Consider the following 27,497-nt stretch of genomic DNA (forward strand, 5'->3'; position numbering starts at 1 on the left):
AACAATAATCATGCTATTAAGAAACCTTAACACAAAACAGGGTTTATGCAATGGCACACGGTTAGTCGTCAACACCATGACACGCAATGTTATTCAAGCAACAGTTCTTACAGGATCACATGCTAACAATACTGTTCTCATTCCTAGAATTGACCTTACAAGTTCTGAGCTAGAATTACCTTTTACATTGAAATGCCGACAGTTCCCCATTAAACCTGCATTTGCCATGACCATCAACAAATCACAAGGACAAACCATGGACAAGGTTGGCATCTACCTCTCTGAACCCGTTTTTGGACATGAACAACTTTATGTTGCCTTCTCACGTGTTCGCCGTTCATCTGACGTTAAAGTTAAAATTATAAATAATCCATGCCAAGGAAGACTCATTCAAGGACAAGACACCATCTTTACTACTAATGTTGTATACAAAGAAATATTCCAATAAAACATTAATATATGACAAACACTCTATTTGTTATTTCTATGGGCATCATCCAAAGCTGCACACTATTCTATATCTAATTCATACATCTGACTCTTTCTCATGTCCCAACGCCAGGGGTTGGCGAGCGAAGCGAGCAGGGGGCAGAGCCCCCTAGTTGCAATAGAAATGCAGTCAATTGCCCAGATTACATTAGGAAAACTGGACTCTGCAGCAAATTGCCTTTTTATGTGAGCCTGTACACCTACGCCATACTGTGGGTGGTACATGCCAGTTGGTTAATGCCTTCTAGCATAACAAACGTGATGGAGCTGAATCTTGGATGAGATATTCCTGACTAGTCTGTCATTCCCTCTGGGAGGTGTCTGTTACTAAAAAAAAGACAACCATTGTTAAAACCTGGACATGAACTGGTGTAACCCAATGTCACACATTCTGTCTTTCTAATGCCCAACTCTGCACATACACTGCCCTCCATAATATTTGGGACAGACACATTTTTCTTTGATGTACCCCTCTGCTCCACAGTTTCAAATTACAAATCAAACAATTCAGATGTGATTACACTGCACATCACTGACTCTCATTTAAGGGAATTTGCATACATTTTGGTCACAGCATGTAGAAATGACAACACTTATTCTACATAGACTCCCCCATTTCAGGGCACCATAATGTTTGCAGGTCAGCAATGTCAGGTCTATTAAAGCTGTCATATTTAGTTCTTTGTCGCATGTCCCTTGCATGAAACGACTACTAGAAGTCAGAGATTCATAGACATCACCAGGTGCTGAGGATCTTCTCCAGCAAGCCTCTCATGCAGCCATTTTCAGCTCCTGTTTGTTTCAGTGGTTTGTCCCCTTAAATGTTCTCTTCAGAATATGGAAGGCCTGCTCAGTTGGATTTGAATCAGGCAACGGGTTTGGCCATTCCAGAATTTTCCATTGTTTTGGCTTTGAAACATTCCTGTGTTGCCTTAGCCTGTTAGTTTGGATCATCGTCTTCTTGTATAAAGCCCCATCCAGTGAGTTTGGAGGCCTTTACTGGACCTTGAGCAGATCAGATGTTTCCATATACCTCAGAATTCACTGGGTGACTGCCGTCCGCAGTCTCATCATCACTGAAGAGAAGTGTGCCAATACCCGTGGTAGCCATACATGACCAAGTCATGACACCCCCACCGCCATGTTTAACAGATGAGATGGTCTGCTTAGGTTCTTGGGCAGTTCCTTTTTGTCTCCACACTTTGCTCTTGTCATCACTCAGAGGTTCATTTTTGTCTCATTTGTCTACAAGACATTTTTCCAGAATTCTGCAGGCTCTTTTAAGTTGTTTTTCACAAACTGTAATCTGGCCATCCTGTTTTGTGGCTAACTAGTGGTTTCCATCTTGCAATGTGGCCTCTCTGTTTCTGTTCATGAAGTTTTCTGCTGATAGTCATCTCTGACACACACACATCGGCCCCCTGAAGACTGCATATGATCTGTCAGACAGGTGTTTGGGGGTCTCTTTTACCATAGTGAGGGCTTGTCTGTTGTTCTTGGCCTACCAGTCCTTTTGTGATTATAGAGCTCACCAGTGTGTTCTTTGTTCTTAATGATATTCCAGACAGCTGATTTAGATAAGCCTAAGGTTTTACCGAAGTCTTGAATGGTTATATTCTTTTTCAGCCTCATAATGGCTTCTTAGACTTTAATTGGCACAGCACTTATCCTCATGTTAGCAACTCCAGACTCCAAAGGGTAGAAGCAAGTAAGCCGAGGTATCTTATGAACCAATGAAACACACCTGAGGAATCACAAACACTTATGATGCCAATTGTCCATAATACTATTGTGTCCTGGAACAGGGGGACCATGCAGAAAAAGTGTTGTCATTTCTACCTGGTGTAAGCAAAATATGTGCAATTACCCTTAAATGAAAGTCTGAATTGTGAATTTTAATCATGTCTAAATTATTAATTCATTCATTTTCCACTGCTTATCCAAAGCTGGGCCAAGAAGGCAACAATCTTAGCAGTGAGGCCCATACGTCCCTTTTCCCAGCCACATTGGCCAACTCATACTTTGGCATCCCAAAGCATTTCCAGGTCATCTGAGAGATACAATCCACCCAGTAAGCCCTGGGTCTTCACTGGGGTGTCTCTAAAACCTCCATCAGGAGGTCCAGAAGGCATCCATATCAGATATCTGAACCACCTCAATTGGCTCCTCTCAATGTGGAGGGTTAGCGGCTGTACCCTGAATCGCTACTGAATATCTGCACTTCTCACTCTATCTCTAAGGGTGTTTTGCTTGATTTTTATTTACTAGAATTGTTTGATTTGTAATTTAAACTGTGGAGCAGAGGAGTCAGTCAGTCATTTTCCAACCCGCTATATCCTAATGCACGGTCACGGGGGTCTGCTGGAGCCAATCCCAGCCAACACAGGGCACACACATCAAGCACACACTAAGGGACAATTTACAGTGCATCCGGAAAGTATTCACAGCGCATCACTTTTTCCACATTCTGTTATGTTACAGCCTTATTCCAAAATGGATTAAATTAATTTTTTTCCTCAGAATTCTACACACAACACCCCATAATGACAACGTGAAAAAAGTTTACTTGAGATTTTTGCAAATTTATTAAAAATAAAAAAATTGAGAAAGCACATGTACATAAATATTCACAGCCTTTGCCATGAAGCTCAAAATTGAGCTCAGGTGCATCCTGTTTCCCCTGATCATCCTTGAGATGTTTCTGCAGCTTCATTGGAGTCCACCTGTGGTAAATTCAGTTGACTGGACATGATTTGGAAAGGCACACTCCTGTCTATATAAGGTCCCACAGTTGACAGTTCATGTCAGAGCACAAACCAAGCATGAAGTCAAAGGAATTGTCTGTAGACCTCCGAGACAGGATTGTCTCAAGGCACAAATCTGGGGAAGGTTACAGAAAAATTTCTGCTGCTTTGAAGGTCCCAGTGAGCAAAGTGGCCTCCATCATCTGTAAGTGGAAGAAGTTCGAAACCACCAGGACTCTTCCTTGAGCTGGCCGGCCATCTAAACTGAGCGATCGGGGGAGAAGGGCCTTAGTCAGGGAGGTGACCAATAACCCGATGGTCCTCTGTGGAGAGAGGAGAACCTTCCAGAAGGACAACCATCTCTGCAGCAATCCACCAATAAGGCTTGTATGGTAGAGTGGCCAGACAGAAGCCACTCCTTAGTAAAAGGCACATGGCAGCCCACCTGGAGTTTGCCAAAAGGCACCTGAAGGACTCTCAGACCATGAGAAAGAAAATTCTCTGGTCTGATGAGACAAAGATTGAACTCTTTGGAATGAATGCCAGGCATTACGTTTGGAGGAAACCAGGCACCGCTCATCACCAGGCCAATATCATCCCTACAGTGAAGCATGGTGGTGGCAGCATCATGCTGTGGGGATGTTTTTCAGCGGCAGGGACTGGGAGACTAGTCAGGATAAAGGGAAAGATGACTGCAGCAACGTACAGAGACATCCTGGATGAAAACCTGCTCCAGAGTGCTCTTGACCTCAGACTTGGGCGACGGTTCATCTTTCAGCAGGACAATGACCCTAAGCACACAGCCAAGATATCAAAGGAGTGGCTTCAGGACAACTCTGTGAATGTCCTTGAGTGGCCCAGCCAGAGCCCAGACTTGAATCCGATTGAACATCTCTGGAGAGATCTTAAAATGGCTGTGCACCGACGCTTCCCATCCAACCTGATGGAGCTTGAGAGGTGCTGCAAAGAGGAATGGGCGAAACTGGCCAAGGATAGGTGTGCCAAGCTTGTGGCATCATATTCAAAAAGACTTGAGGCTGTAATTGCTGCCAAAGGTGCATCGACAAAGTATTGAGCAAAAGCTGTGAATACTTATGTACAGTACATGGGATTTCTCAGTTCATTTTTAATAAATTTGGTAAAAACCTCAAGTAAACTTTTTTTCACGTTGTCATTATGGGGTGTTGTGTGTAGAATTCTGAGGAAAAAAATGAATTTAATCCATTTTGGAATAAGGCTGTAACATAATAAAATGTGGAAAAAGTGATGCGCTGTGAATACTTTCCGGATGTACTGTAGGACCGCCAATGTGCCTAACCTGTATGTCTTTGGAGTGTGGAAGAAAACCCACGCAGACACGGGGAGAACATGCAAAATCCACGCAGAGAGAACCCAGGAAGCGAACCCAGGTCTCCTAACTGCGAGGCAGCAGCGCTACCAGTGCGCCACCGTGCTGCTCAGAAGAGGAGTAAATCAAGGAAAAATGTGTCTTTGTCCCAAACGTTATGGAGGGCACTGTAGTTCGAGAAGAACAGCTCTTAGAAGTCCATATCTGCTCATAAGCCAGTCCTGATCATGGGCCAACAATTCTACTGGTTTCTAAAAGCAAATGTGCTTTTTCACAGTCTTCAAACAACAACACACAAGCCATGTTATGTGAAACCAGTAGGCTATGAGCAAGCTGGAGGGCAAGTATGGCTTTCTATATGCAATTTATTGACAAGAAGGGATTGTATTCATTTCTCATATAAACTAAAGAAAGCCCGAGTACTGTAAGTTCTTCAGTGCAAATACACACAGCTATGGCCCTTTTAAAGGGAACTACAACAGTCTTTACAATCGAAGGCATCACGTCTGAGGCTCAAGGTTTGTCACATTGTAATAACAGCTCAGTGATAGGAGTTATTATTCATGCAAGTCTTTTTTTAACTGGTTTGCCTGCATTTTCCTATTTCCTACGGGTGTCATCATTTTCCACTTTCTCTGAAATTTTGCATAAGGATGGATCAGAGTTGCCATAAATACACACAGATTCTCCCATCAAGCTTTCTTTTATATCAAGTTTGGCTTGCCAGAGACTGACCTGGAACAGACAGGCCAAAGAATATAGGGTGGTCCAGATCTAATTATGCAAATTTCATTACGTTATAACTTAAGTTTATTACATAGAGAATTCATAGCACCTGCCCTGCACAGAGATTTCACTAAAAAATCTTTTTGTTGCCGATAGATGGCAGCACCTGCCCTGCATTCTAAAATGGCGGGGAGACGGTTGTCAGTCGAACAGATGCATAATTAGATCTGGACCTCCCTGTAGATCTCCTGGGACCTGACGCCGCAGCATCGCCTCTAGCCGAGAGTGAAAGTGCAAGTGAGTCGGCCAGGAAATCTCGTTGATTCCAGAAGGTTCACTGAAAGTGAAAATGGCCTTAGTATCTGCGCCGTTAACTACTCAGCGGCACTGACTATAACTGGATCTGCTACTCTACCTGCGGAGTATGGAGAAGACTGAAATGAAGAGCCTGAGTTGAAGGTAACGATCACCGCAATGATTACTGTAATAACTACCACACTCGGGGAGGACATAAATGAGATAAAGAGTAATATAAAGAAGGTTACAAAGAGTGTTAGGAAAGATATAAACATGGCAAATGAGAAGGATATTAAGGAGTTACAGAAACATTTAAGTAATCGCTTTGAGGCAACCTTTAAAGGTTTGCTGGAAAAAATTGAGTCAAGTGTTTTTATAAATCCCAACTTTTGCATAGAAGGTTGTGCATACTCAAGTTTTATAAATCTGCCCACTTAAGTTTTAATGGCAGCTGGTGGTTTACAAGAATCATAGCAGCTATGAGCTCGAGATGCATACCATTGTTTAAAATTTCTAACTCTTTGTTGCTTTCCAATGAATTCACCTTTATCTGTGTAGTTTGCTCCCTTCGAAATAGCCACATGACAGTTAAACACTTCCAATTCATAGCATCTTCATCCACCGTGTGTGACGTTGGTTTGGTTGATTCAACATCTTAGTAGGGCTTTGCATTGGTCTTGGTGGGCCATGGGTTTTTACTGCAAATCCCCCTGTGTTTATGGAAGTGAAGACTTTTTTTTCCATTCACATAAATGCACTTTGACTAATTTATTATTTTGAAAGAAAATGTAAAATAGGAATAGATTTTGCAGAACAGCGATGTGTCCGGCTACAGCCTATTCAGCTGTATGACCATTTACATCAGGAAAGGCGCTATTTAGTAGAGATATAAGCAAACTTCAGAAACGTGCATCAAAACAGTTTCTTAAATGTCTTTAATAAAAAAAAAAAAAAGGTTTTATTTTTTCGAATATTTTGTTGAGAAAAGAAAAACTGTTTCCAAATTTAAAAATACAAAGCAGAGACAAAGCTGTAACCACAAAAATAGTACAAACCTACAGTACGTATCTCAAAATGAGGCAGTGAAAGCAGGCGTCACTTCAGCCGGTGAGCTCAAGCGGGAGACCATCCGACAGAAAGACATTAAAGCCCACAAGATCAAGGATGCTGGAGTCTCCATCTGAAATATAACTCTACAATTCAAGTACAATGAGAAAATATAAAATTGCAACATCATTGTCCATACCCTGAGACAACAAAATCAAATCACATTTCTTTACATTAAAAACTGGTTACATTTAAATTATATTCATATTAACTGCATTTTTATTCTTCCTCTTGAAACATTGACAGCTGAAATTAAATAATACTTCATCCTTGTTTTATTAAGTGCAGTATCCTGATGTACGTTGCTTGCAACTTTCCAGTTTTAAGTGCCATCTTCAAATTAGATTTAATTTCTGTTAAGGCCACATTGGCATGTACATTTGTGGAAGTTCCATATGTCAGTCAAGGCCCATGCAGCAGTTGCTTGTTCAGTGAGCTGTTTGTGTAAATCTTTCCTTTGACTAATAAACGGTTAACTGTAAAGTTGGTGGAGAAGTAGAGGATTTCCATGGGTTGATAGGTGGAATTTAGAACTGGAGCTCCTGAGGATTTACTTTATTACAGATATGCACTCACTGCTGATCCTATGTCTTTTGTAGTTTATACAACTTTAACAATCAGTGCCAATGCAATCCAAAACATTTGCAATGGTTTATGGGTAGTCTGAACACATGCACAGTGACACAATCTGCCATTAGTCTAGTTGAAGCCAAAGTCAAATGAACATGGACAAACTGCGGATGCATTGCTCATTCTTTTGCTTTAACGATTGCAATTTAAGATCTTTAACTCAAGCTCCATCAGTTAACTTAGAGAATTACTATCAATAACAAAAGCAAAGTACATTTTTGCACAAACTCTCTTTGTAGGAATCTTTGGTTAACCACCGGACTGTATCTTCTCCTCACTGTCTGTTTAGATTGTTTTACTTCTGTGTTTTATTTGCAGTAGGGCCAGTAAGAGTCTCAGCCAGGACTGATATCCCACCAGGGATATTTTCTTTGGCTGAAATGTTGTATAACTAACGCCATTTTAACCACTCCTGTTGCACTGATGCTGGCACTGACAACCTTTTAATCCTGAAAGACAGATGCCACTATACAAATCTTTTATACAGTTTAATTCAATTCAGTATACATCACATGCCATCAAGGTGAAACGTTCAATAGGACAGGGTCCTCCATGTGATGGTATTCTACCAAAATTAGAAAGAGACTCATCTCTTCCTTTCAACTTCCTTTTTCACTGCTTGGTCTGTAACATTAATTTGTATTTCTGATATAGACCATTGCCAGAGCATTTGTATCACACTCAGCACAGCAATTCGGCTTCAATCATTTGTGTTTTTTTTTTTTTTTTTTGCTCTCAATTTGGTTGTTGCTGGGGAATCATTTGCCACATACAGTGCATCCAGAAGGTATTCACAGCGTATCACTTTTTCCACATTTTGTTATGTTACAGCTTTATTACAAAATGGATTTAATTCATTTTTTTCCTCAGAATTCTGCACACAACACCCCATAATGACAACGTGAAAAAAGTTTACTGGAGGTTTTTGCAAATTAATTAAAAATAAAAAAACTGAAGACATCACATGTACATAAGTATTCACAGCCTTTGCTCAATACTTTGTCGATGCACCTCTGGCAGCAATTACAGCCTCAAGTCTTTTTGAATATGATGCCACAAGCTTGGCACACCTATCCTTGGCCAGTTTCGCCCATTCCTCTTTGCAGCACCTCTCAAGCTCCATCAGGTTGGATGGGAAGCGTCGGTGCACAGCCATTTTAAGATCTCTCCAGAGATGTTCAATCTGATTCAAGTCTGGGCTCTGGCTGTGCCACTCAAGGACATTCACAGAGTTGTCCTGAAGCCACTCCTTTGATATCTTGGCTGTGTGCTTAGGGTCGTTGTCCTGCTGAAAGATGAACTGTCGCCCCAGTCTGAGGTCAAGAGTTCTCTGGAGCAGGTTTTCATTCAGGATGTCTCTGTACATTGCTGCAGTTATCTTTCCCTTTAGCCTCACTAGTCTCCCAGTTCCTGCCGCTGAAAAACATCCCCACAGCATGATGCTGCCACCACCATGCTTCACTGTAGGGATGGTATTGGCCTGGTGATGAGCGGTGCCTGGTTTCCTCCAAACGTGACACCTGGCATTCACACCAAAGAGTTCAATCTTTGTCTCATCAGACCAGAGAATTTTCTTTCTGATGGTCTGAGAGTCCTTCAGGTGCCTTTTGGCAAACTCCAGGCGGGCTGCCATGTGCCTTTTATTAAGGAGTGGCTTCCGTCTGGCCACTCTACCATACAGGCCTAATTGGTGGATTGCTGCAGAGATGGTTGTCCTTCTGGAAGGTTCTCCTCTCTCCACAGATGACCTCTGAAGCTCAGACAGAGTGACCATCGGGTTCTTGGTCACCTCCCTGACTAAGGCCTTTCTCCCCCGATCGCTCAGTTTAGACGGCCGGCCAGCTCTAGGAAGAGTCCTGGTGGTTTCGAACTTCTTCCACTTACGGATGATGGAGGCCACTGTGCTCATTGGGACCTTCAAAGCAGCAGAAATTTTTCTGTAACCTTTCCCAGATATGTGCCTCAAGACAATCCTGTCTCGGAGGTCTACAGACAATTCCTTTGACTTCATGCTTGGTTTGTGCTCTGACATGAACTGTCAACTGTGGGACCTTATATAGACAGGTGTGTGCCTTTCCAAATCCTGTCCAATCAACTGAATTTACCACAGGTGGACTCCAATGAAGCTGCAGAAACATCTCAAGGATGATCAGGGGAAACAGGATGCACCTGAGCTCAATTTTGAGCTTCATGGCAAAGGCTGTGAATACTTATGTACATGTGCTTTCTCAATTTTTTTATTTTTAATAAATTTGCAAAAACCTCAAGTAAACTTTTTTCACGTTGTCATTATGGGGTGTTGTGTGTAGAATTCTGAGGAAAAAAATGAATTTAATCCATTTTGGAATAAGACTGTAACATAACAAAATGTGGAAACAGTGATGAGCTGTGAATACTTCCGGATGCACTGTACGGTATACGAAGGGCAGTCAAAAAGTTCCCAGAAATTTGATATAGTGAGAGAGTAAGAGATCAGGTTACGCACACGTTGTTGTAGAGGAGAGCGCAGCACATCTGTAGACCAGTTACAACAGGTCTGGATTGGTTTCGGCGTGTAGTATTGTTTTAATTACCATTTGAGTTAGATGTGTGCATAGTCATTCAGCGCAATGTTGCAGTTCGAACAACGTGCTAACGTCAAGTTCATGTACAAATTGGGAAAATCAGCTTCAGATACGCTAGCGGCACTGCAGCTCCATATGACAATTCCAGGAACGTTTTGACTGCCCCTCGTAAGTCCAAAGGTGCATGTGAAGGCTGCTACTTCGGATAAATCGTTTGCCATATGCAGTAAAGCAGTATGGCTTCTCTCGGGATTAATTTCTCCAAATTTTCTGGGTTTGCTTTATATTAAGATGGGAGTGAACCCCCTTCTTTAGTCATGACAGTTCAGTCAAGACACTGACACTATTTCAGTTGTTTTGTTCCACATATGGTATATCTTGGATTGCATCCAGCGTGACTTCTGATGTGTGCCTGGATACAGCTACGATGAGAAAATTGTTTGCCACATCCTTGACAGGAAAATGGTTTCTCTCCAGTGTGAATTCTTGCATGGTTACGAAGACTGCTCCTGTCATAGAATCGTTTTTCACATCCAGGACAGGAAATCGGCTTGTCCCCAGTGTGAATTCTTAAGTGTATCCGAAGGTTACTTTTGTCAGAAAATAGTTTGTTGCATTTAGGACAACAATATGGCTTCTCTCCAGTGTGCAGTCTTTTGTGTTTTTGTAAAGCACTACTATGGGTAAATCGTTTACCACATTCAGAACAGCAGTAAGGTTTCTCTCCAGTGTGTCTTCTGATGTGGGCCTGGAGATTGCTACTAGAAGCGAATGAATGGCCACATTCAGGACAGCAAAATGGTTTCTCTCCAGTGTGAATTCTTGCATGGCTACGAAGACTGCTCCTATCAGAGAATTGTTTGTCACATTCAAGACAGCAAAATGGCTTGTCTCCAGCATGAATTCTTAAGTGGGTTCGAAAGCTACCACTCTCAGAAAATAGTTTGCTACATTCAGAACAGCAATATGGCTTCTCTCCAGTATGGATTCTTAAGTGGGTCCGAAGGCTACTGCTCTCAGAAAATATTTTGCTACATTCTGGACAACAATATGGCTTTTCTCCAGTGTGAAATCTTTTGTGTGACTGAAGAGTGCTGCTATGGGAAAACTGCTTGCCACATTCAGTACAGCTAAATGGCTTCTCACCCGTGTGAATTCTTGAGTGGCTAAGAAGCTGGCTTTTCCTGAGGAATCGCTTGCCACATTCTGGACAGCAATATGGCTTTTCTCCAGTGTGAATTCTTGTGTGCCTCTGAAGACTGGTGCTGTGGGTGAATTGTTTCCCACAGTCCAAGCAGCAATGTGGCCTCTGTTGGGCTTTTGTATGATTTTTAACCTTAGATTTGTTTTTAACAGTTGTTCCATTCTCCTTCCAGAAACGGGACATTGTCAATTTTGTATTCTTCCCCTGCTGATGAGTGCTCAAGTCAGCGATATTCACTAGTTTTTCAACCGTTGGGGAACTGCACTGCAAAGAGGCCAGTGAGGAACCCTCAGATCCAGATGTTGACAGCTTCAGGTTTTCATTGTGTGGTGTGTGTTGTGGTCTCTGCTGAAGATTGTGCTCAGGAGATGGAGTCGAGAAGACACTGTGCTGTAAATCTGTAGAAACAAACTTATAAGTTTATTAAGAATAAGAGAAGCAGCCATCACTACATGGCTGATGCTGAGGTGTTTTTTATGATTCCAAAATGGTTTACCTATTTTAACTTCTTATGCACTAAGGGGGTTGTGGTATTATTTCACTTAAATAACATGCCCAAAAACAAACAGATATTACTTATTTACTGTAATAAAGGAGCTGCAAATGGCTGAAGAGTAGAAAGTTCAACACTTCTACATCAAATTCTTAATAGAAAGTATTTACACAATTACAAACTTTGATTACACCAATATCAAGTAAATAAAACACAAAGTTGAATTGGCGCTTTAGGGTTTCTTTCCAGAAAACTGCATTTCAGGATGCACAATCCTGTTATCAAGTTTAGTTTATGCCCCAATCTGTTAGCTATCTGTGTGCCAAGTTTAGATGTCATATCCTATAAGCATTGCAACATTACACTGTTGGGCAAAAGGTGTCCCCCTGTTGGGAAACATTTAGATTCTAAATGTAGCTAAACAATCTCTCAAAACAAGTATTGCAGTTGCAGTTTTATATATATTTTTATTTGTTAGAAAAAATATACATATACACACACAAACACTTTATGTCACTCTGAAGCAACAAGCAAACAATTTGTAACTGTATACGTAGGACCCTATGATTTCAAAAAACATGGACGGAATCACGGAAAAAATGCTTAAAAATGGATTTAAGATTTAAAAATGGAAATGCGCAGAGTTTAGAGACTGCAGGGGTGACTGTTACAAAACCTCCCAATAAATTAAACGATTGAATAATCTGTAGTTCTATCATTCAGATACTATTTTCTAGTTTGTTGTTTTTCAATCTAACACAATTCTTCGTAGAAACCCAGTTGTGCCTCTACCTGTTTGTGTGCTTTTTTCTTTTTATTTCTCGTTAAAGGCACGCAAATTAGCTTGCTGCACGAGGCAGAAATGTCAAAGCGAACATTATCAGATACCCTAACTACGTCAAAAAAACTAAGAAACATGAGCTTAACTGCAAAATTGAGGGCACAACAATAGCCTGGTGACTTTAATGAATCTGGACAACATCTTTTTCTGCAAGTTTTACCAGCATACCATAGACTGGACATGAAAGGATACTTGCAATGACCACGTCACATCTAAAACCCATCTAAAGTACAAGGAGAAATTAAGAACAAAAAGTGATCCCCTTCAGGTAACAACAGAGAAAACAACAAAATCGTCAGATGCAAGACGCCAGTTTCTGTCCAAGTGAGTCAGACATACTGCTCGAAAAAAATGACAATGATGCGTCTTTCTTTATTAATAGTAAACAAGGAGGTGCGCTGCCAGAAAATAAGAGCAGTCTTCATCAAAATCATTTGCCCCATTTATCTGAACAACATATGGATGCCGTTCTTCGAAAGATCGTAGAAAGAAAATATATATTGCAGTTGATGAAGCCACTGATAGCCAAGACTGCATAGTTCTCATCATAGTGATAGGCGAGTAAACATTTGGCTGTATGGAAATTATTTTATATAGACAGTTCTAATTGTAAAGGAAATGGTATTTACCCAGTATTAACAGTCTTTCCCGTAGGAAAATGTTATTAGTGAACGGCACTTGTTGTTAACAGGTTCCCTTTTAAAGATTAACAAAGATGTTTCTGGATTTAATAAATGTTTTGTCTCACAGTGACGAGACACGCAATGTCCACATTTGACTCTTCCGTTATAAACTCGGCACCTACAAACCTGGGCAGAACAGCAGGATTCTCCTCAGATGCAACAAGCCCTTAAAAGTGGGTCTCTCTTTTTTTCTGTTTAATTCCCAGATTTAGAGTCTTGCAGGTTAATTTGCTTTTGCTTTGTAATTATTTTAAGATATGCAGTAGTTGAAGCTACAGATGTAATGATGCATGTTTTCAATCTATAAACATTTAAGGTTTAAGAATCATTAGAAATAATTTACATAATTACAATTACAGGTACTGAAGACCAATACATTTTGGTAGATGTTATCTTTATGGAGAGCTGCAACTTCACAACAACCAGCTGAATCTTAATGACACTTTAGCAGTGGTTACAAACAATGCATCATACTGTCTGAAAGCATACCAGGAAGATTTAAAAGGGGTTATACCCAACAGTGTACATTCAACCTGCTTGTGTCATGTCATCAGTTTGGTGGCAGAGACCTGGCAGCACTATAAATACTTTAGTGAGGCTGCATCACTAGTAATGTGGGTAAAGCCTGCCTTCTTCAAGAACCCCCAAGGCAGGAAACACCAGGTGGAATAGCTGGTTTGAATCAGTAGGGTACCTCGCTGAACATATTCACCTCTACAAATACAAAAAGTTCTTTCTGGCTGAGAACACATCAGCTCAGGCTGTATCAATTATCCTAGACCCTAAAAGTGAAGTTAACCTTCGTCTCAGAAGGATGCATCAAACTAGTAACAGCTCTTACAATTCTGGAGGCCACTCACTGTCCTAATGCAGTTTCAGCATACAGCATCAAGGATGATCTGGGCTCCTACCTGATGAATGGAACTGCAAAATAAGGTTCAGTTCTGCTAGTGTGCTGTTTCATTAAAAATGAATGTAAAGTGCCATTAAATTATTGTTGGTTTTGTTGTAGCTGTTGCTACTTACAGTAAAAAAAATAAATAAAAATAAATAAAAAAAACAAAATCCAAATCAAGGAAAAATAAAATGGTGAAAACTGAAAATCAAAAAAAAAATAAAATAAAACGGAATTTGTGAAAAAAATAAAATGGATTCCACCGGGCCCTAAATACACGTAAGTATGTACTCCTCCACACCTTTACTTTTTAATTATTTTTCAGGTCAGTCCTTGGACTAATTCCCTTTACCTTTGGACACTGAGGAAGTTTACATTTTGTACTCTAGATTGGGGTTTATCTGCTGCAATTCGCTCATCTCCCCCTGCTTTCTGTTGCCACACAAAGCTAGCTAGCTCTTTCTTTCTTTCTTTCTTTCTTTCTTTCTTTCTTTCTTTCTTTCTTTCTTTCTTTCTTTCTTTCTTTCTTTTTCTTCGTTGTTTTTTTCTTTTATTTGATGCCTGGAATAAACAAAGTACATGCATACACTTTCATGCCAGCTTCTTCCAGTACTACTTTCATGTATGAAAATGTGTCATAGAAACAATTCATTTATTTAATAAAGGTTTCAGTAACTGCTGTAACACCATAATTTTGCATTTCCATATACAGTATAACTTTAGCAACTTCTTTTGCTTTTATTTTGACATTTTTAAAAAATGTTTTAGCCAATTATTAATAGTGTCTTTTTATTCTCTGCTAGCTAACACACACTGATCTATTATTCAACCCTAAAACATTCCTTAAAATGGCTCAGGCCCAAAGAACAAGGGTGTTTTCAAAATGTGTAGTGCCTGTACAAAAACGTTACATTTGGAAAACGTTTTGCTTTTTGATAGTGCAGTGCCTTAGCTTTACACACATCCTAACACCTTAGGCCACAGGTTCAACACGCCCTTGACCCTCTGCAGTTTGCATATCAGGAGAAGGTGGGAGCGGAGGATGCCATCATCTATATGCTACACCGATCCCTCTCCCACTTAGACAGAGGCAGTGGTGCTGTAAGAATTATGTTTCTAGACTTCTCTAGCGCCTTCAACACAATCCAACCTCTGCTCCTTAGGGACAAGCTGACAGAGATGGGATTAGATTCATACCTAGTGGCATGGATCGTGGACTTTCTTAAAGACAGACCTCAGTATGTGCGTCTTGGGAACTGCACGTCTGACATTGTGGTCAGCAACACAGGAGCGCCGCAGGGGACTATACTTTCTCCGGTCCTGTTCAGCCTATATACATTGGACTTCCAATACAACTCGGAGTCCTGCCACGTGCAAAAGTTCGCTGATGACACTGCTATCGTGGGCTGCATCAGGAATGGGCTGGAGGAGGAGTATAGGGACCTAATCAATGACTTTGTTAAATAGTGCGACTCAAACCACCTACAACTGAACACCAGCAAAACCAAGGAGCTAGTGGTGGATTTTAGGAGGCCCAGACCCCTCATGGACCCCGTGATCATCAAAGGTGACTGTGTGCAGATGGTGCAGACCCATAAATATCTGGGAGTGCAGCTGGATGATATATTAGACTGGACTGCCAATACTGATGCGCTGTGCAAGAAAGGACAGAGACGGTTATACTTCCTTAGAAGGCTGGCGTCCTTCAACATCTGCAATAAGACGCTGCAGATGTTCTATCAGACAGTTGTGGCGAGTGCCCTCTTCTACGCGGTGGGGAGGCAGCATAAAGAAGAAAGACGCCTCACGCCTGGACAAACTGGTGAGGAAGGCAGGCTCTATTGTTGGCATGGAGCTAGACAGTTTAACATCTGTGGCAGCACGAAGGGCGCTCAGCAGGCTCCTGTCAATAATGGAGAATCCACTGCATCCACTAAATAGTATCATCTCCAGACAGAAGAGCAGCTTCAGCGACAGACTGCTGTCACTGTCCTGCTCCACTGACAGACTGAGAAGATCGTTCCTCCCCCAAACTATGCGACTCTTCAATTCCACCCTGGGGGTAAACGTTAACATATAACATTATACAAAGTTATTGTCTGTTTTTTTTTTTTACCTGCATTATTATCAATCTTTAATATTATTTATTGTATCAGTATGCTGCTGCTGGAAAATGTGAATTTCCCATTGGGATTAATAAAGTATCTATCTAACACATCTCAGCTGAAAGTGGTTTTATGGGTGGTAAGCACACTGCAGTAAATGGAGAGTAAAGTCCAGTCAAGTGAATGAGGGGTTAAAATCAACTCAAAGGACGGGACAGTGTTGACTATGTGTAGTAAATGCAAAAACAAAATCCTTTTTTGTTTTGCTTTTTGTGAAGTCAGAGACCTTTAACTAAAAGCCTTTATATTTCTGAGCTGAAAAGAAGACATTTAGGGTGTTTTTAAGGGTTAAACACTCTACCATAAAGGCAGTGGGAAATCCATTAAATCAATGGCGAGTGAAAAATTACCTGAAAGACATGGCAGGGTAAACATTTCTTTAGCTGTATAAAATGACAGGATTTTTTTTAACCGTTTGTTATTTGGGGAAATGCAGGAAAATTCATAAAGTCCCATCCTGTACAGATTTAGGGAGCTTTTACAGATTTCAAACAAAAAAAAATGTGATACAAGTTTATTCCCAAATTTCCTAATTTCTAAACTGTTAATGAGGTCATTGATGGGAATGTTTCTCTTCACGAGCACATGTTTCGGATATGAGAAGTGTGGAAAAAAATTATAAATACAGACAACCCATCCCCCCGATTCAAACAATAAAACATAGGCAGGAGAAAGCGTCAATCATTATTCTTTATCAAACTCTCCAAAAAGGTAACATGTTAGCCACATGCTACAAAGAAATAAAGTGTCCTCTGCACTATATTTATACAATTCATTGATTAGGTCACTACTCAAAAAAAGGAATTCAATACATAGTCAGAAAACTTTTAACATGATTGGTTACACAGCAGATGATAACGGGACATGAGAAACGTAGGATGTTAGAGAACCTCCAACCAGCAGATGGCGGTAGAGTATTGTGAGTCGAGTCATCGGTCTGCCATTTGGTTGAACACCAATGATGGGTTGCAGAAATGGAGGTTGAGGTGTGTGAAAGAAAAGAATTTGAATACAGACACCCCCCCCCACCCCACCCCAACCAACCCAGATTTAAGCAATAAAACATAGGGAGGAGAAAGCATCAATCGTTATTCTTTATCTAAATCTCCAAAGAGGTAACAATGTTAGCCACACGCTACAAAGAAAATAAAGTGTCCTCTGCGCTATATTTATACAATTTATTGATTAGGTCACTATTCTTTAAAAGGAATTCATTACATAATAAGAAAACTTTTAAGATGATTGGTTACACCTAGTTGCTAACGGGACATGGCAGATGTTGATATCTTAGATGACCACAATTTGATTGATAGTCCTGTTAGCTTTTCAATGTATTTTTAGTCTTATTTTAGGAGACGTGCGAGATCCGTCCAGATTGATGCGGTTTTGAACAATAAGACCTAATTCTTTATGATCCAGCTCAGTACAAAAACAGGAAACTTAGAGAGAGGAGAGGAGCAGGCGCCGATACTGCACATTGGCACACCCACCACATGACAAACCAGCTCAGGATCCAGATTAGGACCCGAGTGCAGCCATGCAATGGGTGACACCTCAGCACCACACTAGTTCAGATGGAATGGAACAGTGGGAGGTGTTTTATGGTGGCTGGATTGCCAATCCTGTCACCAACCCTCAAGATTTCCCTGTAATTTGGAGGAACTGCTTGCAGGGCTGGATGCAAATTAGCATCATACCAAGGACGGAGCAATGGCAGGTTAAGGGCCTTGTTCAAACGCTCAACAGAGTACAGTCACTTTGGTGTTTACGGGATTCGAACTGGCAACCTTCTCATTACCGGTGCAGACCCCTAGCCTCAGAGCCACCACTCCGCCCCAGGAAACTTAGTACTAGCGAAAATATAGAAAAATTATTATAATAGGTTATATAAATAAAAAGAAACGAATTTATCACAGTGAATAACAAAATAACAGCATCAGCTTTTAAGCACAAGCTCAGAAGGATATGAGACTCAGACACACTGGACCAGGGTTCAAATTCAACTCTTACAGAAGGAAATCCGGTCTTCAATGCACTCATGTCAAGTGAAGGCTCGGGCCTTTGGACATAGTTTAGAAGTATGTTATCTGCATATTCATTATTATTACAGTACAAAACTCAATGCTCAGTGCACTCTGTGTTAGTTTGGGGTAACAAATATGTCAACACCTTTTTTATTTTATTTTGTTTTTAAACTTTGCTGAGTTGTTGTGTTTTTACTTTCTTCATCAATTCTTTGAGAAGTCTCTCGCCTATATATTTCTTTACCTTCATTCTCTGGTTTTCTTTCTGGTATCGCTAAACACCCATCCCAACCCCGCCAAACATTTCTGCTTGCAAATCATCTCTTTATTTCTTTAATTAGCCCAGAAGAAGCTAAAAGGCATTTTAAAAAACATTAGTGCTAGGACTCGCCGTCCATTTTCACTTTATTTCCTGGCCCCAACTTTTAAACTTGAATTACCCAAAATAATATATTTTATTGTCAAATTAGTACTTAAAACAACAATTAAAATTTCATCTCAAACAGTCTACATCACTTCATATTCAGAACAATGCAAAAAAAAAAAAATGATATGGACCCTCATATATATTTCTTTTTAACACCTACCTTCCTCAGGATGTTCAGAGCTTGATGCTCCCTCCATTTTCCTTCTGTCACACTCTAATGATTCTGACTTCACAAAGGTTGAATAATCTTGCAGGGAGCAGCTCGTCTTTGGAGTAAAACATAACGCAGTCACCTCTTCATTTGCACAGATATACTGCGAGTCCTGGTCAGATTTAAGGTCTTCTTTCTTGACACTGCTCATAATTTCATCGTTTTGTGTGTCAGTCTCTTTCTTCATACCTATAATCTTCCATTCACAATCCTCCTCCTTAACACTGGGCTTCTGCTGCTGATGACGGTGGATGGCAGATTTCAGCTCACAGTCCCCCTGCCTAATGTCCACGGTGGTTCTTTTCTCTGTGGGATTGGTGTAAGTGTCACTTGGGTGTAGTGTGGGACTCTCTTCTTTCTTGTCCTCTCTTCCCTCTTTAGAAATCCTCTCTTCACTTGTATGCACCTTCTCCTCCATTTCACGCCTCTTTGGGTTACTGGTATTGGCAGCTTGCTTTCTTGTGCTGTAGAGAGATCACGGTAGAAGGAATTTAGAGGTGCACCATAAGAGGCTGCAAAACACATACAAGTTTCACCTTTTCTTTCATTCACTTTAAAATAAATGGTGAACTATGAAGTTTTGCAACCCTTGGAGGTCAGACTGTGATGTGCCACTGTGCTCCAATTGACAAAGTGGAAACTGAGATGTGCTGGTAAAGCATATGAGCCCACTTCAAGGCCCAAGTGTAACACAAGCCAGGAAAGACAGCAAGCTGTGGGCAGCTCAGTAAAGGGGCCCTCATGAACAGAACAGGTCACATTGTACACAGTTCACCATATTAGTTCTTTTCACATATATTTTTGCATGAGCAGCCTGTAAATGTAAATTCTGTATGGAGTAAGTAAAACATGATTCAGTGCATATTGCTTTTGATCTAAACTCTCAAACTCCAGTCCTGGAGGGCCACATGGGCTGCAGATTTTCATTCAAACCCTTCTCTTAATTGGTGACCAATTTTTGCTGCTAATTCACTCCTTTTCCTTTCATTTTAATTGACTTGTGTTTTTAAGATTTGTTCCTCTGAATTTCTTCATTTCTTTCCTTAAATGGCACCCAAACAGAAATGAAATGTGAGGTGTGTGAGCCAACAGAAGACCAACTAAGTCAGGGCCTCAAACTCCAACCAGTTCCTTAATGAGGTGCCGAGTCTTGTTGTTAATTAAACCCGTTCTTTAATGCCATGGCTGCCCTTATTGTACAAGAGCAGCCATTTCCGAAATTGTTGATTTTCTCTTTTCTAAGAGCACTGTTAAAATGTTTTGGGGACCTGAGCAGATCGACATTTCTGAGACCTTCACCTTACTTTATTTTCAGATATTGTATGATGAACACCAGTTGTTTTGGCTCATTTTGTATCTCATTATTGTTTGGCTGCTAATAAAGGCAAAATAAACAATTAAGGGGTCCAAGTCTTCAAGCGCAAGTCAATTAAAATGAATTAGCAGCAAAAACAGGTCACTAATTAAGAAAAGGGTTAGAATGAAAACCTGCAGCCCTCCACGACTGGAGTCTGAGACCACTGATCTAAACCCTCAAAAAATCTCCAACAGTACAAGATTACTGATCAAAGTGTTACATTCAAATTTGATTGAAGCCACCAGTTGAAGGATGATGAGCTACAGGGTGAATTTATATTCATATCCAAACATTCTATTACTACTAATTACCGGTTTGATTAAAGTGTCCAGTAAAATTGTGTTTGCCAATGACCATCAACAAAAGCCAAGGGCAGACACTAGGAAAAGCATGAATAGATGTACAGCAGGAATGTCATAATCAAGAATAAGAACTCCAGTACAACGGAACTAAAACCTTTAAGATAACCAGGAAAGGAATTACCAGAGAAATGCAGGCTTCGGTATAAAGCTGGGGGTAACACACTGATCATCGTCTCTGTGAAGCAGATCCACTTGAATGTTAAAATCCGCCGCCGTGTCAGTGCAGTTCAGTATCGAGGAAGCTGCAAGAAGCCTTTAGCAGCAGTAAAATAAAAGGTGCAAATGTATTCGCATACAACTTCAACGCAATTGAACCCGGAAAAATGCTGTTTCCCCCTGAAGCCCACTTTGATAGAGTCGGGGAGCGTTAAGCACACCTCTGACATTTGGGCGGTTTTCCATGTGAATCTCAAATCGGTCATCAGCTGCTCCAAACGTATCACTCGCTATTCTGGTCAGTTCGGATTGTCCTTTGCACATCTACCTGCTCCAGTTTGTGTGGATTTAAATACATAAACATTTTTTATAATGTAGCGTTTTTTGTTCATATTCAAAATAATAACGTGTTACTCAAGTTGTGAGGCACCCTACAGGCAACTAGTTATCACGTACTACTCGGCGATGCGGATGACGACTTTTCCATTGAGTGCCGATGCACACCCCTAAGGCACAGCTTCATTAGCTGGCACCCCCACTTGCCTTATACTATGTAAGATAATGCTGTGAGTCGTGGTTTACAATACTATAAAGTAGTCATTAGCAAGCGATTAAAATATTAGTAGCTCCTATAAAAGATTAAGTCGGATGCTTTTTTATCAATGACTCCACAACATTGATGGCGACATGTGCCGCTTTTCGTGAGCCTTTCTCCGAGTCTCCGTTCCATTAAGGTTAAACAACGACGAGGAAATGATCAAGAAGCTCTGTGCTCAGTGGCTACAGTCTGGTTATCGGAGGGCAATAAACGCAGCCGCGATTGCAGTTTTCACTTCATTCCACCTTGCCTCACACATACTCTCTCTTTTAACAAGAACAAGTACGTACCTTTTGTTTCCTTGGCCTCTGCTTCTCTTGCCTGACCTTAGCAGCTCAACACACCGAAAACAAAGTACATCTCTGGACTTAAAAGTTTACCGATTCTTCCTCTAATTCTACTTCTTCTTTTTCTTCCGGATAATGTCAAACCTGGATAAAATAATGCATTGCTGCCATCTGCTGGACGGAGGCTCTAGCTTTCGTTAGCCATCCATCCATTACACTATAACACAATTTTTGTTCCTGGCTTCCAAGAGTTATATTTCAACTGCTTATGTCTAAAGCCTATGGAAAAACGACTACATTCAGCACAAACTTTGATTTTATGACCACAGCCCAGAAAATTTCGTATTTATAGTGACAAAACAAGGGAATTTTTATCTTTTCGTTCATGCGGTCTGATAAAGAACAACACTTGCATGGTAAATAGACAAAGACAGTCAAAACTACTCAAAAAGGTTCAGAAATGAGTAGGTGTTCTAGATTTGCGACTGTACTGCAAATCGCTTTCTCGAAGAAGCCCCCAAATGTAGTCCCCCATCATGTTTTCGTTATACTGTCCTTGGTAACGACGTTCAAAGTCCAGTATATCCTGATGAAAGCGCTCGCCTTGCTCCTCTGAGTAAGCTCCCATGTTCTCCTTGAATTTGTCAAATAGTTTGTTCTAGAAAGTTATAAAAGTTCTAGATAATTCTGGAAAATTCTAGAAACTTCTGGACAATTCTAACAGTTCAAGAGTATTCTAGAACAGGGGTAGGCAACGTCGGTCCTGGAGTGCCACAGTATGTGCAGGTTTTTGTTCCAACCCAGTTCCTTAACGAGAACTCAATTATTGCTGATGAAGCACATATTGCTTAAATGACATTTTAATGCTTCATTTTAGTGGTCTCGCTTGTTAAGGTTCTCCAACCTTAATTGCTTATTTCAATCTTAAACTGCTGCATTCAGTGTTTTAATTGCTCCTTATTAGCAATAAGATGTAAAAGACAAAGCAGCCAGCAGTTCTCCAGCTAGCTTTTTTCCAATTACATCTGTGTGTGTTCATCATGCACGGTTTGATTTAATAAAACACTTAATAGAAAAATGTGACAGACTGAAAATGATCTGTTTTAGGCTTCACATCATTTGGATGATATCCTTGGAAAGGAAAAAAATCTACGATATAAGAGCCTTACATTGCACAGACTAACAAGCCATAAAATTAAATAAGGTCTGAGATTGGCAATGATTGGTTTCTAATTAAGCAATTGGGTTGAATGAAAACCTGTAGCCACTGCGGCTCACCAGGACCGACATTACCTACCCCTGTTTTACATCTTATTGCTAATAAGGAGCAATTAAAACACTGAATGCAGCAGTTTAAGATTGAAATAAGCAATTAAGGTTGGAGAACCTTAACAAGCGAGACCACTAAAATGAAGCATTAAAATGTCACTTAAGCAATATGTGTTTCATCAGCAATAATTGAGTTCTCGTTAAGGAACTGGGTTGGAACAAAAACCTGCACATACTGTGGCACTCCAGGACCGACGTTGCCTACCCCTGTTCTAGAAGACTACTCATTGCCATTATAACAAAAGATTAAGATACATTTGCATACAATGTGTATACTTATCTTCCAAATAATTATTTAATAACTGAGCCTGCCATGAAAATTGACTCACTTCACTTATATCTTCTGCTATTGTATAAATAATGATTGGTTTCACCAGATTCCATGAAGGCCAGATAAAAATACAATTATTACCTAGACATTCCTCCTCCATTTTTAAACTCTTTTCCTGTATCTGTTCTGTTTCATACCTTCATATTGATATTCCTAAAAGTCTTGAAGTATTTCTTCTGTTTGATGCCCTGGATTTTGATTTAAATATAACCAACAGTTTGGATCCAACAAGATCCTTCTCACACACGATGGAAACTTTCCCATTTCTAATAATAAATCCTTTGATGGATTAGAAGAAAAGGCACCATAAGGATATTCTATTTTGAAGTTTATCCATTAGCAGCAATAGTTTAGATGAAACAGAACTGAATGCCTGACCTCAATAATCCACTGTATTCCTAGTCAGTGATTTGTACGGGTGCATCTCAATAAATTGGAATATCATCGAAAAGTTAATTTATTTCAGTAATTTAATTCAAAAAGTGAAACTCGTATATTATATGGATTCATTCAGGAGCCTCTTGAACCCGGGACCATTGATAATGTACCCGAGGATGAGCTGGGCAAATGAGGACATGCACACAGTCAGCAAGAGCTTGGTGCAAAGTGGTAGGGTGTTTTTATTAAAAACAAACAAAGTCTTCCAAAGTGCAGTGTAAGTTCTTATAAACAGTCCATCAATAAATAAATGACCCATAAAATCCAAAGGTGTCATGAGGGTGTTAAAAACTATCAATAAATAAATCCATTAAACCAATGTTAAAATCCCAGGCCGGCATCTCTGTTGAAACAGTCACCAGCCCTAATGCCCTTCATAAAATCTGTCACCTCCTCATCTTATCCCATCAGGACCTTGCAGCTTGGGGAGATGCCCTCTGACAGGTGTAGTCTTCCATTAATGTTGGGTTCAGGTTTGTACTGTCAGTCCATCGCCATCTGTAGGACCCTCCAATGAAACCCCATACACATCTCCTTCAGCCATTTGGCATCTACTTGGGAGACACCACACAATGGGGCTGCTCCAACTCTCCTGTGCAGCTCAGGACGAGTGCCACTTCCTCAACCCTACACTCGAGGGCAGGCCTGCCATTTGCTTCATCAGGGCATACTCCTGACCACCTGCCTCCATTTTCATCTCCCAGTCCTGCCTCTTTCTCCTTCCTTAAGCTCTGATCCTTTGTTCGTTCATTCATTCGTTCTCTCCTTTTTTGTTCTGGATTTGATTCTCCTTGATGTGATCTTCATTTCCTCTCTCTGCTGCACAGGCTCATATATAGCCCTGACTGGGTGCAGGTGCTATCCTCCGTGTACTCCAAGGTGTAAATAAAGCATCTGCCTGACCTGCTTGCATTTGTATGCAAATGTGCGATCAGCCAAGTACCACAGTCAATCTCAGAGTGGCCCATGCACAGTCACACGTACACCCACACCCAATCAGACCCTGCACACTCTGGGACTCTCGATTTATTTCTTTAAACCATGCTTCACCACGGACCTCTTATTACGGCCATCTATAGCATTTCTTTACACTGTTGTGACTACATGAGGGTGCCAGAGAGCCCTAAACCACAGTACCAGTACTACAACACAGAATAAAATAATTGATTTTTTTATTCTCCTTCCAGACACTTTATCTCACTCCTTCCCCAATAAGAAGACAGAAGTATACAACAAATATCTGATACTTCACAGTTCCTCTCCCTTCTTCACCTCTGCTGAGTTTCCCCCACTGCCTCCTGACTCTGACTCCCTCAGCTATGGCAGTGGGCTCCTTTTAAAGAGAAAATGGGGGCTCTTCCGGTGACATAATGTGGTACGTTGGCAGTTAATATAAGCCAGGGAGGTCCTCCCCTGGCAGCTCATTCTGTTGTCCCCCAGGGATCCCTACAGAGCTGCACTTCTGGACTCCAATTCCCATGCAGCCCTGCGGGTGTCCAGACTGGGGCTCCATAAGAGAGATACTGTCACCTAGAATGGTGGGAGATGAACTGCTCCCCTGTCAGTTTCTGCAGTCTTTGGGCATCAGGGTAGTAATAGTAAAGTGTCCCGGCCAGGTATTTCCCCCACTTATTTCATCCTTCTGTTACGGCATCCCAGCCAGGTAAGGAATCCACTTCCATCCTGGGTGGGACACCCATCCATCTTCTGGAGCACTTACACTATCCATTCATTTATTCATTTCCAAACCAGCTTATCTAGACCAGAGTCACAGGAAAGTTGGGTCTATCCTGGAAAAAGTCCCAGCTGGGGATTCCACAGTTTTCTTGGGAGACATCAATGCCCATGTGGATAACAATGGAGACACCAGGAGAGGTGTGATTGGGAGGAACAGCCTCCATGATCTAAACTGAGTGGTGTTTTATTATTGGACTACTTTGCTAGGTGTGGTTTGTCCATAATGAACACCATGTTCGAACATAAGGTGGTCCATAAGTATACTTGGTACCAGAGCACTTTAGACCAAACATCTGCGATTGATTTCATAATTGTATCATCAGTTTTGTGGCCATATGTTCTGGACTCTCGGGTGAAGAGAGAGGCAGAGCTGTCAACTGATCACTACCTGGTGGTGAGTTGGGGTAGATGGGGGAGGCACTTGGACAGACCTGGAAAGCCCAAACAAGTAGTGAGAGTGGCCTGGGAACATTTGGCCTATGTCCAGAAGACTTTCAACTCCAACACTCAAAGAGCTTTTCACAAATCCCGGGGGAGACTAGGGACAGAGTTTGAATGGGCCTTGTTCAAAGCCTCCATTGTGGAAGCAGCTGCAAACAGCTTTGGCCTGAAGGTGATAACCCAAGAACACAATGGTGGACACCAGAGGTGAGGGATGTCATCAAGTTGTAAAAGAAGGCCTTCCTTGTACAGTTAGCAGAAAGTCCTAAAGCAGCAGAGAGGTACCTAAAGGCCAAAAGGGCTGTGGCCTTGGTGGTCAGGGAAACATAAACCTTGGTATGAGAGAAGTTCAGAGAGACCATGGAAGCGACTATCGATCAGGCTGAAAGAGGTTTTGGCAAACTATCAGGCAATTCAGAAAGGGAAGGCAGGGATTCACTCAGGCTGTTCTCATCAAGGGTGGAAAAGTGGTGAACCAGACTAAGGATGTTATCTAGAAGTGGAAGGAACACTTTGAGGAGTTCCTGAACCCAATGGACATGCCCTCTGTGGAGGATGGGGGATCACTGCCTATTTTGTTGAGGGAGGTCATTGAGGTACTTAAGCAACCCCACAGTGGCAAGACCCCAGGGTGGATGAGGTCTACCCAGAAATACTGAAGGCTCTGGAAACTGTTGGGCTGTCATGACTGACACACCTGTTTAAAGTTGTATGGTCCTTGGGAGCTGTACCTCTGGAGTGGCTGACCTGGGTGGTGGTCCCCATTTTTAAAAGAGGGGACCAGGAGAGTGTATTCCTACTATTGGGGGATCACACTCATCAGCATTCCTGTTAAAAAGCTTAGGCCAGGGTACTATAAAGGAAACTTCACCCAGTTGTGGAACCTCAGATCCATAAGGTGCAATATGGATTCCATCCAGGCCATGGAATGGTGGACCAGCTTTTTACCCTCATGAGGATTCTGGAGGGGGCATGTGAGTACATCCAATCAGTCTACATGCGTTTTGTGGACTGACAGAAGACATATGACTGTGTTCTTTGAGGGAGTCTGTGGGGGGTGCTGGGAGAGTATGGGGTTCTTTAGCCTCTAATAAGTGCTATTTGGTCCCTGTATAATCACAGTGAAAGCATCAACACTGTTTCCAGTGGATGTGGGTCTCCGTTAGGGGTGTGCTTTGTCTCCTGTCCTGATTGTGATTTTTATGGACAGGACATCAAAGCACAGTCGGGGAGGGAAGGACATCCAGAAGAATGACCTTAGAATCGCATCACTGCTTTTTGGGCTGTGAACTCCAGCAATCATTGAGACAAGTGGAGACTGAGTGTTAACTAGAAGGAATGAGGATCAGCATCTCCAAATCGGAGGTCATGGTCCTCAGTAGGAAAAAGGTGGACTATTCTCACTGAGTGGGAGGTGAGTTACTGCCTCAGTTGGAGGAGTTTAAATACTTAAGGGTCTTGCTCACAAGTGAGGGAAAAAGGGATGGTGAGATTGGCAGATGGATTGGTGCAGTGAGTGCAGTTATGGGATTGTTATAATGATCTGTAGTGGGGAAGAAGAAGCTGAGTCAGAAGGCAAAACTCTCAATTTGCCAGTTAATCTACATCCCTAC

The 27,497-nt window shown here is 41.3% G+C and overlaps 1 protein-coding gene across 2 annotated transcripts in view; it reads right to left on the minus strand.

Annotated features, from left to right (window-relative positions):
- LOC114664587 (gastrula zinc finger protein XlCGF57.1-like) overlaps positions 1 to 27,497 on the minus strand; it is a 536,731-nt gene that overhangs the window by 347,667 nt on the left and 161,567 nt on the right. Inside the window, exons 3-4 of one of the 2 annotated variants that reach the window (XM_051925280.1) lie at positions 18,798 to 19,037; positions 9,717 to 11,507 (exon numbers count right to left, since the gene is read on the minus strand). The exons of the other annotated variant lie outside the window; for it this stretch is intronic. Of the exons in view, the coding sequence (XP_051781240.1) occupies positions 10,249 to 11,507; positions 18,798 to 19,037 (1,499 nt within the window). The 3' untranslated portion in view covers positions 9,717 to 10,248. Of the gene's footprint in view, positions 1 to 9,716; positions 11,508 to 18,797; positions 19,038 to 27,497 lie in introns of those variants that run through there. 2 annotated transcript variants of the gene reach the window in all.

The sequence above is a fragment of the Erpetoichthys calabaricus genome, chromosome 1 (genome assembly GCF_900747795.2).
Source record: "Erpetoichthys calabaricus chromosome 1, fErpCal1.3, whole genome shotgun sequence".
In the NCBI taxonomy this organism is placed as follows: domain Eukaryota; kingdom Metazoa; phylum Chordata; class Cladistia; order Polypteriformes; family Polypteridae; genus Erpetoichthys; species Erpetoichthys calabaricus.